At 34.4% G+C, this 13,638-nt stretch overlaps 2 protein-coding genes across 2 annotated transcripts in view; both read left to right on the forward strand.

Moving 5' to 3' along the window:
- LOC129800669 (nephrin) overlaps positions 1–13,638 on the forward strand; it is a 276,455-nt gene that overhangs the window by 149,091 nt on the left and 113,726 nt on the right. The gene's annotated exons all lie outside the window — the stretch shown is intronic.
- LOC129805905 (trypsin-2-like) lies at positions 3,957–8,252 on the forward strand. The gene is made up of 5 exons (XM_055854150.1): positions 3,957–4,121; positions 7,048–7,240; positions 7,373–7,529; positions 7,618–7,872; positions 7,950–8,252. Exons 1-5 carry the CDS (start codon positions 4,067–4,069, stop codon positions 8,166–8,168), a joined length of 879 nt encoding a protein of 292 aa, XP_055710125.1. The 5' UTR covers positions 3,957–4,066; the 3' UTR covers positions 8,169–8,252.

The raw sequence follows: 13,638 nt of genomic DNA on the forward strand, positions 1-13,638 counted from the left end.
CTTCGAAACATGTTTGATGGTAATGGGTAGGTGCAATGTTGCTTGTCTCTGGGAATTTCAGACGTACAGTTGCACATTGCTGTGGATCCAGGAGTTGATCCGGAGTTGATGCGTTCTCGATGAAGACTTCAAAGTCCATTTCATCCACGTCTTGTTCCAAATATATTATATAACTTTCGGTCAGAACAAGATTGTCGGCATCATCGCTATCTTCCGGGCATAATATATGGATGATTACAGGTTCATTGATCATAAAATTTTTTATCCATTTTTGAAGTCATGTACAAGAGTAAAAAGTTATGAATTTACAACATATAAGGGAAGTGTACCACGGATCGGAATGTTAAGAGACGTGCTCCATATTTAGTTGAATATATGAGTTCCAAAACACTATTTTGTATCTTTTTACATGCCAATTGATATATTAGTGATCCATTTAACTATTTTCGTGTATTAACACTTTTGCTAATTATGGAAATTAATAATATATAGGTGTAATTGTAAGAATGCAATGCGTTCCGCGGATCGGATGGTACTTAATCAGGTGTTCCACGGATCGGAAGGGGGTGAGCCACGGATCGGCAGATGTTTTGATGAGGATTCTCCTTCTTTCTTGGCATCTAAATCACTCTAGAAGGCTTCATTGAAGCTTTTTTGTCATCCTAACACTGTGTACTGTGTATTCACATGATATTACTTCTAAAACTGTTAAATTTAATGAAACTTTCACTGGTAAATTGTTCTATCACAACAAAAACATGTAATAATGGCTGTGAAGATGACAGCTGAGCGCGCTGAGCGCAATTTTCCACGAAAAAACTGTGCCGATTCGAGGAACAGATGAAAGAAAACGTACTTGTTCGCAAAAAATAATTTATTTTTAATATTCTTTGCCAAAACAATTAAAAAAGTGTATTGATAGTGAAATTAGAATCACTGAATATTCATTTTTTAATTAACACAGATTTGTAAATCATTTTAATCAAACATAATTCCTCATATTTTTTGCAGACAAATTCTCGCGTGAAATATTAAGAAAGTGATGAATGGCGGATTTTTTGCTAAGACTCTGATACAGTGATTCAATAAATTAGGTAAATAATAGCAATTTTGTTTGAAACTCGACGAGAAAATTGGTTCTGTAGATTGAATATGAACTAACGTGATGTATCTTGCTAAAGAAAATTACTAAAATACAGTGAATAATTTTCAAAAGTATATTTAATTTTGGGGTTCCGATACGCGGGACAATCTTCCGATCCGAGGAACACTGACGATCGCTGGTACATTTACCTTACGCAGAAGTATTTTATAAATTATCAAAATATTACCTTCTTCAGTCAGTATTACACTGACTGGGAAATCTCAGCTATAAGTGATATTTCACACAATACTACACGAATAATTAACTATTTTGCGCACACATAAACAAAAACATGAAACAGACTAACCTCAAATCTTCAAAAATCCACTAGAGACAGATTCAGTGTTTTTTTTACCTTTATGGACGATTGGGTCATATATGACCCATGAAAATTATAAAGCTTTCTTGAAAATACCATAAAACTATAATTTTTACTTTGTTGAGAAATATTATGTATAGTTATTATAGTTTATAGTCCCAAGAGGTTTTTGCATAAAAAAATTAGAATTATTAAAAATATTAAAATTCAAGCACCAACGTGAAAAATTGAAAATTCGTTATTTTTGAGCTCAAATATTTATTATATAGCAAATAGCTGGAGATTTGCAAAAAATATCCTAGATTCCTACATCTTTCTACTTCGTGATTATGTGCAAACATTAGAAAGAAATAGCTTCAGGTAGTCAGGAAAAATTATTTTCTCTATGGGTCACGGGTGATCAAATCGTCCTTAAAGGGTTAGAGCAGAATCACATTGACAGTAAAATGCTCACCGTCACCGTCAAAGCCCTCACCGTATTTCGTTGATTTACGCATTTTCATTGTAATTTTTACGCAAATTCTCAATTACCGTGTTGCATTATCTCATACTCGGTGACACTAGGTAAAAATAATATAAGAAAATTGAAGAAATAAAACGAAAATGCGATAAACGGTGAGCAAAAAAACTGTATGAAAAACTGTAGCAAAAAATCCTACAGTTTTTATTTTGCTTACCGTTTATCGCATTTTCGCTTTATTTATTCAATTTTCTTATACTATTTTCACCTAGTGCCACCGAGTATGAGACAAGGTAATATCGTAATGGAAAATTTGCGTAAGAATTGCAATAAAAATGCGTAAATCAGTGAAATACGGTGAGGGCTTTGACGGTGACGGTGAGCATTTTACTGTCAATGTGATTCTGCCCTTAAACAGCTTCAACTACCGCACAATCCTGTGCTTCATTGCTAAAAATTGCATTTATTCATTAATTTGCCTAAATATTCCTTCATTGTATCCTAATTCCATCTCGAAGTCTTATTATTGACTTTGTTTTGGTTCAAATGTTCATTCCAAATTAGTTCGAGAGAGAGGACTTATGCGAAAAGGTTCTACAAATCCAATTTCCCAAAGGCATCCCTTATATCGTCATTAGTGAATAATCATACCGTATTACTTACGGTAATTGTTTAATTGAGAGTATTATAGGAGATTTCTCAATCAAGGAAAAAAATCCTTCAGTTAAGGGAGAAAATTGCTTGTGAATAGTCGAAAGACACGGTTGATATTTGAGATTAATAGATGAGACTTGTCGTCAAGATGGTACATTGTGCTATTAACTGATCAGCTGTCATGTCTTATGCTTGGGGGTGGGTCAACTCCTGACATTACTTTCATCTTGTAATACATTCTCGAAAGCGAACGAGACACTACAATATGCTTCGGAGCAATGTGGCAGATTTTAGCTCTTAACTACAATTCATCCAATGTCCACCACCCCACCTTGTGAGATCACACATACCCAAACTAACGTTAGTGCACACGAGTATCCTCATCTCCATTTTCATACAAGGAATAGAATACACAGTATTGCAGTATACTTGAGCACTGACGGTCCGATGCTACTGCAAAAGTCTCTTCGGTATCTCCTTGGTATCATGTGGAACATTCACTTGATTTTAGGTTCAAGTATATATTTGTAACAATGTGTTATAGGGAAGGGGTGGTAGGATGGTGGTTAGGAAAGCCACCTACTGAGAACATGTATGATTTTGTCCCATTTCGTTTCACCATTTTACTTTGGCCACGACATGTTTTGAGAAAATTAAACATGATGTATTACAAAGATTGATCTACGCCATACCGCCCATGAACTCATGCCGAGAATTTGTCCACCCTGTCTTGGGATATTTGTGGGTGGACTGAAAGGGGGTTACTTTTATGTGGTGCAAAAGGATATTTAGCACACAACACCGTACAAGAGGATTATGAATTATGCGAAGTCACAGTGTCTGGGATTACAGGGTTGGACCTCAGTTTCCAAAGGTATGAGGTTAATCTCTTGGACATGTATTAAGTAGTTGGAATGTTGATAATTCCAACTGAACGCCAGATGAAGCATTTATCCAATATGTTTCACTTTCTTTTGCTTCCGACATTCCTATCTTGACACCATCATTCTTCATTAAGTGAACAATACAGAGATTATATATTGAACACATTATAGACACTTCATGTGACACTATCTTCCTAATATGAACTACTGATATTTTTTCTCAATAACACTTTTTCAGATACCATCAATTTTTCCCATCAGATTAACTTATCTATCACACATAGTTGGATTCGGAAAAATTGAAAGCTTATACAAATTTACCAATAATCCCTCATGTGTTCCACTATATCATAACCATTTGTAGACCAGGAAAAAATTCACCAGATTAAACTTTCCCGCTGATTTGCCAGGTTTGGTTCTTTGAGTCATTTGTTATCTCATCAATTTAATTGGAAATATAGGCTCATATCACTTGGACTCACACAACTTTTAATCAGTTGCGATAACAAATTGCTTCACTATGGCTCAGACTTCAATTTTGATTGCTGGCCCATTCATTGTTTTATTCCTCGCAGTTCTAGTCGGTATTTCTCAAAGTTTGTGAAATGGTGTCTTCTAAATATTTTGCAATACTTGTATTAGCTTTCACATATGACAATGGTTAGTATTGTTAACGCGGAGTATTTCAAGAAACATCCTACCAAACAAAACCGCAATAAATTGGTGATATTGAAGTAAATATCACAGATTTGTGATAGTTAAATGGGAATAAAGAAAAGAGGATCGCAATTCTATGGCGTTGTGATATACTTAAGAGGTTTAATTCTAAAAGTAGTTACAAAAGACGATTTAAAAAAAAATAAAACGTTATTGATCGATATTCAACTGCTATGTTAATTAGACTAAAGCTAATAGTGATAACAACCACAAAGCTTCAGATAAGAAATATTTTATATAGCATATTACAAAATGTTTTACAACATAACTTTTCTATGCCTTCTTTTATACTTATAGTGAAAATCAAACGATTGAAATTTTACCTCTTAGGCTGTCTACACACTATGAGCATTTTTTTAAAAAATTCTTTAAAAAATAACCCTAAAAAGGTTTTTAAAAAGAATCGGCTCTACACTAGTGAAAATTTTTGTAAAAAAGTGGATTTTTTACAGAAATTTGCCTAGTATGTAAGCAATTTTGTAAAAAAAACCGACCCATTCTTATTTTTTAAAAATTTTTTTAAAGAATTTTTTTAAAAAATGCTCATATGTGTAGACAGCTTTACTCTTTCAAACTGAAATAAGATACAATTTCAGAAATTTAAATTCAAATTTTTATTTTACAGAAAAAACAATTTCACCTGATTTCCATTTTAAAAAAATATGAGGTCAAATTTCTATCGATTTAAGTGCACTAAATTGAGAAGGTGTGCAAACCGATGGCAGCCAAAATCCCGAAAGCCAAAATCACGAAAGTTCAAAATCCTGAAAGGGATGAAATTATATGGAGGAAAATGTTTAGAATAATTTCCCAAGACACAGAAGATTTCCCTTTGACTCCAGCAAGCGCGGGTGCAATCGCGGAAACAACTATGGCACTTTTAAGAATTCGGGATTTTGGCCCAATCGGGATTTTAGCTTTCGGGATTTTGGCTTTCGGGATTTTGAGCGGGACCTGTGCAAACTCCATTATTATTTTAAATTTATTTAATGGCATGGCCTAAGAATAACTTTAGGTCACATTTTTTTGGGATTACATATTTTATTATTGTAATTGCAGTTAAATTAACTGAATGCGATTCGAATACTAATGCCATATTACTTCGGTTGGCATGAAGAGGTTTCGAACTCAGGGCATTTGCATTAGCAAACGTTGTACTATTTAAATTAATACATGGTCTTTCTGGATTGTGACCAAATCGGTCCAACTAATGTTGCCGTTTTTACTCCTAAAACTCCACAGAGCGAGCAATTTATATAATTCTTAGATTTTGAGTTTATATATTTCTATTCCTTACACTCCAAGGGGTCATATTTTGATAGAATTTTGTAAATCTGAAGTTTCAATTTATTTTTACTTCAACTCAAAAGTTGAACTCAAGTTCTGAACCGATTAGGCAACTAATTTTCGAGTAATATATGGAACGGTCTAAAACGGTTGTGAACCAATAAATGGTAATTTATACGAAAATACTTTCAAGGTTTATTGTCTAAGTCACGAGTCCGAGCAATCTGTAAAGACTGGTACGCTTTGCCACTCCTTTTTTAGATTTTAAATATTGAACAAGAAACTATTAGTCGAAGGAGTTCGCCTACAAAAAATAAACCACGCCTTGTGGTGCAAATGAATTTAGAAAATATTTTATTGCTTAACTACAAGTCTACTACCAGTTAATTTCTTTATTATAGTGGCATAATTGCCTTTTAAACAGGTTTATTTAAAATAGATTTCTCAGTTCAAAGTTTCATTATTTAAGTCACCGGTTGAAATCGGTTCATATGATTAGACTTCCTAGCTAGGCTTGACAAATTCATTTTTAGAGAAAATTAGCTTGTGACTCTATAATATCGTAATAATATGTCGGATCAAAGATCTTGGCTTAACTGCGCCATTTTCTTAAGAAACTAAATCTTAACATTTGCTTTAAATAAGACTACATAAATGAGAAGCAAATGATAATAATTTATCAATTTTGAAAAATTACTGCAATCACTTTTTGCTTAAATAACTAAAACCTTTAGAAATTGGGCTGAATATATAATCCGAAGACCCCCGTATTGGAGATAATACTAGGCTATTTTCGTACATAGAAGCTGCCTAGGGTACAATGGGGTAATCGTTTCTGAATTGGAATTTTAACATGTTCTTACAGGCAAGAGAAATGGAAAAGCACTAAGTAGTATAAATCTTAGGGCCCAAATAGATTCAGGCTGATCCTCGAGAATATTTAGTCGATAAAATTCGGCAGTAAAAGGATTAGTAAAAGACCTCTATCGCTTATCCTAAATTTGAGATAAATCTTTACTACCAAAAATAATAGGCTAAATAAATATTCTCGAGGGTCAGCGTGATTCTATTTGGGCCCTTACAATCCGCAGTGTTCAGATTTTCAAAATTATTCAAAAAATCATTCCTTGGGGAACGATAAGTCGAAATAAAACCCAATATCATTTAATTCTAAAAATTGCTCCTTCTGTAGAATTTGAGCGATAAAAATCTTCAAGACGAAAAAATTCGCAATGGAGAGTGAATTCCAAGAAAATTACGTGAGAACTTAAAGCTTATCAATGGCACGATGACGTGAAGTTGCTATCTTAAGATTAAAAAAATCACCAATACTCCAATAAAGCTTTTATTACTATGCGGATTGAACAATCAAATCAAATATTGCTAGGAGTTTCTCAAAAGTCAATCGAATAAGAGGGTAAAGCATTCAAAATTCAAAAGCGTCGAATGAAATACTCTGAAAACTCTCTTAAGTATGTTTTGCAATGCCATAGATTCTTCAAAAAGAAATCTCCAATCATTTTGTCTCAAAAGTATTTTGAATTATTTCAATTCGATGATCCTGGTGCATTCCTATCTGTAGTGTGGTCGTCAGAGGTTCCACCTGACACAAGAATAGTGGGTGGTCGACCAGTACAGAGAGACGGTCTGAGACAGCAAGCATCAATTCGGTTCAAAAGTTCAGACTCAACTTTTGGCAATGGTCACGTCTGTGGAGGAAATCTCATATCTAACAACACCGTTCTAACTGCTGCCCACTGTTTTGTTGATGATCTGTGAGTTTTCCACCAAACTTTTCAATAGCACTCTTAATATAAATTCACCTCGTTGTGTGCTTTTTCCCTCCTCTCCCTACCATCCCTCAATCCTGAACTTCTGACCAAAAAAACCTTCGCTATGTACTCTAGGGGGAGACAGACCAGTGTTTCAGACATTCGTGTTGTTGGTGGCAATTTACTTCTCACGGAACAAACACCGAATACATTCATTTCTGATGTGGCGAGATTAGTTATTCATCCTGGATACAATAGGAGAACAAATGCGGATGACATTGCCATCTTAATTGTATGTAATTGCTTCTGGTGTAGCATCTTGTGTGAGTGTAGAGACGAGGTTTCTTTTTAATTAACTCCCCGGTTTGTCCGAAATGCAGCTGAAGAACATCGTGCCGGCGAGTCATTCAAGTTTCCGACCAATTACCCTCCGGACTGTTCCAATTGACAGGGATGCAGTTTGTGAAATTGCTGGTTGGGGTGCCACAATGGAAGATGGCGCGGGATCCAATAGCTTACTGGCGGCTAATGTTTCAATCATTGACTTCAACTTCTGCAATAACACATACTTGGGTATCCTGACCAATGGCATGGTTTGTGCTGGTCGAATGGAGGGTGGAGTTGATTCATGTCAAGTACAGAACTAATGCCAATATCTCAATTGATTGCACAATCCTTGGCTAAAAATCATGTTGATATCTCTCTTATTCAGGGTGACTCAGGTGGACCACTCGTGTGCAATGGACTCCTGACGGGTATCACATCCTTTGGTACTGGATGCGCCCGACCCGGTTATCCTGGTGTCTACACTGCAGTCCACACATACTATAGATGGATTATGGCAAATGCGGCCTCACAATCTGGAATTAATTCTCTTTTCCTGTCCATTTGTCTCCTTCTTGGTGCCATAAATGTCGGAAGGATGCTGTAGCTATTTCATATCTTTCCGCTAATTGCATCATTTATTACCTAGAGCACAATTGGACACAATCGATTAATAAATTACATTACGTGATTTCCACAAGTCTTTTTCCTGTACCATGCACCAGATATATCCCCAACTAATTCCATTTTGAATGATTTACAGTCACTATAAAAAGAAATGGGTCACGCGTTCTATACTTCTCGTTATTGAATTATCATACATTGTTTCCAATCCATACTATATATCAAAATCTCAAGACAAATGGCAAAAATTTACTGATTGTAACTTCTAAAAGATCTATAAAACAGAAAGTAAGATTCTCAATCATTTTAATTTACTCAAGATTCCGTGAGTTGTAACAGTCTCTCCAGCTATATATAATTCTGACAAAAAAAATTGAAATTTTTAAAGGTTTTCTATACGATTCTTTAAAGCCTATATCGTAAATTTTGTGTTTACGTTTGGCAGACATTTCTAAATCCTTTAGGGTTCATTGCAACCCAATAAGGATAAGTGCAAACTAGCTTTAAAAATATATAAATCTGTTATATCTCACTTTGAGAGTACTTATATGGGTAAACCCATTAAATTTAATTTCTAATGTTTTTATTTTAACACATAATTTGTAAATTGCCTTATGATTTAGAACAAATAGCGAAATTCTAGCAAAAAAAAAGGATTTTCTTCGCCGTATCGTGTTAAAAAAAATTTATAAGTAAAATATTAAACTACATCTTCTTAAAGTCTACTTATAACACTTCGTTGAGGTACATATGCAAGTAAAATGACTCAATAATATAAACAGTTTAATTACTTGTATAAGAAGCCAAAAGTCTTTTAGACCAGTAAAATGTTTATAAAGATCAGTAAATACTTGTTGGGCATCTTCTTCAATTGAAAACACAATATCAATTTTATTTCAATGGCCTATCATAACGACGGCTCCATTCCATACTAGGCTAAGTCGACTTAGCCTTATTACTCCGAGAGATATGTTGTTCATGAGACCGAGATCTACAACTGGTGAAAATTTGGTGGTCATTTGGGTAACGAAATATTTGATACTTTCGAAAAAATGTACACGGGCAAGGAAATCGCCAACTTCAAATGGCTCTCCTGAAAATTTGTCATTCTGAGATAGCATAGTATGGAATGGAACCGTCGATAAAATTCCTATCGTCAGGTACTCTCTCTCACTCTGTGAAAAATAAATTATCATTATAACTATAAATCGTTCATATAAAAAATTTCCCAGAAATTCAATACATTAACGTCACTTTTCATTAAAGTGAGTTGAGTAATAGATAATAAGTACATCAAATAAACCTTGGTGACAAAAAGATACTTGAACACTAAATGAAATATGAAATACTGGAAAAAAGACTTTCAAAGAGATGTTATAAAGAATTAAAATAATTTTAAACAATTTATTTCGCAGAAGTTTAATTTTGTAATTGATTTTTTTCCAGATTTGGACCAAAGTACCGAACCCCAAATTAGAACTGTCTAAAAGAAAAACATTGACAAACATTAATTTTATTTTGTCATCCGGTTTAGTTTTTCTACAAATGACAGATTAAAGTATTTTTGATATAAATTTTATTGTTTTGTAAATATTTGTTTTCTCTAAACTTGCTAAAATTTATGATTCATCCAAGAAATTTTTCTAATACAAAATATAGGACATAAATCTTATTTCTAACTTATTTAGAAATTTAATTTTTAAACTTCGATATTGTGAAAACTCTCTACTTATTTACAGTATTGAAGTCACACTGTAATACACTTCAATCTTTTTCTAATTTCTTTAATTTATGACACTAAAAAATCCCAAAATTATTTTCAGAAAAATAGAATATTAAAATTTATATGTGTACATTGCATTCAGCATCATCATCATTTTCAACCGTTTATCCCTATTAGGGTCGGTGGCCCATGATATCCAAATTTAATTTTAAATTTAAAATGATAAAAGCATAGGGGAATGTAGGCAGCCTTCGCACATTTTTTCGTGTTTCATATTCAGGACTTTTTTCTGACTAAACTGTAAAATGGGCAGTGAATTGCACTACACTAAAAAGTTCTCTGATCTTTTAGGTTTCTATGCATGCCTAGTTCACTATCACAGAATTGTTAATTTTTTCTGGACAGGAAAATGAAAAATATAAGACGATTTGTGCGATTCTTGCCCTTGGGGGCAGCGTTCACACGATGGGGGTTTGGGTTCGTCATTGCTTTTTTTCTCGAAATAAATTTTATCTACAATTAAAATTATTTTCCGATTGTTATATTGTACCCCCGTGAACCCGCGGAAACTATCACTGCACTAAAAGATGATCTTTAAAACACCTTTTTTCACATTTTCTGGAGCACTGTTTTTTTATTCCAAATGAATATCGAAAAATCGACTATGAACATGTTCACACGGTTCACACAGTCAATAACCGTCGTCTCATGGAGATGGGAAGGAGACTATACGTCTATCGAAGAGGAAATGACCACGAATGTCTCACTGTGGCTTATGAGACTTTAGTGAGGTTATGATTTTCAAGGTGGAGTTGTCTAATGGATGTGCGAACGCTCACACATTCAGTGTTTGAAACCACATACAGTCTAGTACTTGCGAATTTTCCGCCACCGTGGAAATAATTTCCCTCCGATGCAAAAAAAATTATTACGTAAAAGGGACAGATAATCCTAACCGGCTTATGTAGGTGAGATTCTTAACGTGAGCAAACTCGGAGTGCATGCAAATTCGATTTAGAGCTGAAGTTGGGAGACGCCATTCAGTTATCTTGAATCAAATTCGTGAAATTATACAAATTTTGTATTTAAACCAAAATATCAAGGATTTGGATGAACTGGCATAAAAGTAATATATGGGTGAAATGTAGACCAGAATGTACTCTATAATTTTCCTATAGAAAATGATCTCATCGATTACTCAGAAGCCGATATAAGCGCGGTTTTTTGTTTCTCAACTCGTTTTTTCGACCAGATCGCCCCAAGTGTTCATTTGGTGAACTTCAACTATATCAAAGAATTGTTGTATTTTGTGAGACTCTTCATTTAAAACCCTATTTTAAGTGTCTTGGTGGAGTAGAGGCAGTCAAATTGGCATCTGAGTGATTTCAAAGCGTTATTATGGGAAAAATCAATTTTTTCACACTTAAACGGAAAAATCGGAGTGATAGCGTAGTCTGAGTGGAAAATGATGTATGGACGAAATGTAGAGACAAATGTGCTCTATAATTATGTCAAAGTAATCATCAAAATCGGTTCAGCGACAGTCGAGATAATTGAGGTTATGTGATATTGAAATTGGTTTTTCGACTGTGGCGCCCCTGGTGTTGGTCCCATGAAGTTCAAATATTCTAGAAAGTTGTAGAATTTGGTGAGATCTTTCGTTTAAGCCCTCATTCATCAAAATCGGTCACATAGAACCGGAGATATGAATTTTTGAATTTTGTGAACTTTGACCCCTCATATCTCCGGTTCTGTTTTAACCACAGCGCACTTACGCACCATTTTGGAAACGTCCTAGACTGGACTACAACATACTAAAATTTCATTAACTTGCACAATGCCGTTTTAGAGAAAAGTGACTTTGAATTTCGATGAATTTTGACGCTATCACAGCGCCACCTGTGATGACTTTTTGAAGTTCCATCTGAAAGTGCTAATCGAGACGAAACCAAAAAGGTAAAATTTAGGCCGCTATGTTAATTAGAACCGAAGATAGAGGCCGGTCAATGTTCGAACTTTGACCCCTTATAGCTCGGGTCAGGGGTTATGGATCGACTTGAGGTTTTTTTTGTTTGATAGGTATAATCAACGGCTACAACATACTAAAATTTCAGCCCGATTGCATAAGGAATTTTTGAGTTATTTAACTTTTAAGATTTAAAAATTTTCTTTTTAATAATAGCGCCCCTAGCGGTGGTTTTATGAACTTGCGATGTTAGAAGGAGAAGTGGCATTTCATGAGCGCTTTCCAAAAAGCCCTCATTTTTTAAATTCTGATAATTAGAACCGGAGTTATGGCCATTTTAAGAATTTTTTTGGACCCTTATAGCTCGGGTCAGGGGGGTCGGGGGACCTTAAGTTTGGTATTGATGGAAAGCTCTAAGGCCCAGCTATAACATACTAAAATTTGAGCCCGCTCGATACCATAGGGGCGGAGCTATTGAGAAAACAATAAAAGGGGGGTCTTCAAAATGGCGGAAGGAGAGGTGGGGGGTGGGGAGTCTATGCACCAAGTTGCAATTTTCATACGATATATAACCTTTGCCGAAAACCGCAAGTCGATATCTTTTTTAGTTTAGGAGCTATTAAGCTCCAAAGAGCGGCCGGACGGCCGGCCGGCCGGCTGGGAACTTAACTTAGCCCCCCATATATTCGTGATCAGGAAGTGGCGAAACACATTTTGGCCAAGTTTGAGGTCGATCGGACGACATGAAATTTTGTTAGGATTATAGTAGGTGAGATTGTTAAGAATCTCACCTAATATAATCTCAAGTATACTCTTCATCCACTGTGTAAGTGATTTTTTTAGAAATGAGTTTAACTATGAAAAATCAAATGAAATGTGCGCCATCAAAATTACCCATTTTGGGCAAATTTTCTATTTGTGATCCTAACACCTAGGAAAGAAGGGCTTGATACCTATTTTTACAATGAAGATAAGGTTCATAAATACTTCACTTATGGCTAAGAAATGCGGAACCAAATCTTTAAAAATAAAGAGAAAATTCGCCTCGTTCGAAAGCTCACACGTGTGAAGCCTGCCTACATTCCCCTACCGATTAATTAATTGATTACTGCTAAAAAATATTTATTTTATTATTAAACATAATAAATGATGTTTCACAATTCTCTCTTAATAAAATAAAGGAAAAAAAACAAATAAAATAAATATTGTCTGAAATTTATTTATTTATTTGTTACTTTTTTAGCTTTTAAATAATACTTTTGACATTTCACCTTAAAAAAATATTAATAACTGACCTCTTGGAATGCCCGGAATCCCGGAATTCTTTATGTCGATCTTGTAAATGACAAAACGAAGACTAACAATACCCCTCTTATCCGTAACATATTGGAGTTCAAAAAACTCGAAAATTAAAATATTTATTTTATGTTATAACAAAATTACACATATTTATTCTAGTGACGAATCATAATAAGGTAATCTTATTATTTTGTGCCAAAACTTCTTTATCATTTTATTTGTTGGGTAAATAAGGAAGATGTTATAAAGTCTCATCCATCAAAACGCACCACAAGCGTTCAAGAAATCTCTTTGGTGACAATAAAGCGTCTTTTGGTCCCAACCTGTTCACCCAGCACTCTCAGTAAATAGAGGCTTTACCATTTATTTAGCAGACACATATTTTTTCTCATCGCATTTTTAGGCGTAATCTTATCAAAAGATACACTTAAAAAGTATGACACTATACACCTGAAATACAATACT

This window comes from Phlebotomus papatasi, chromosome 1 (genome assembly GCF_024763615.1).
Source record: "Phlebotomus papatasi isolate M1 chromosome 1, Ppap_2.1, whole genome shotgun sequence".
NCBI lineage: Eukaryota > Metazoa > Arthropoda > Insecta > Diptera > Psychodidae > Phlebotomus > Phlebotomus papatasi.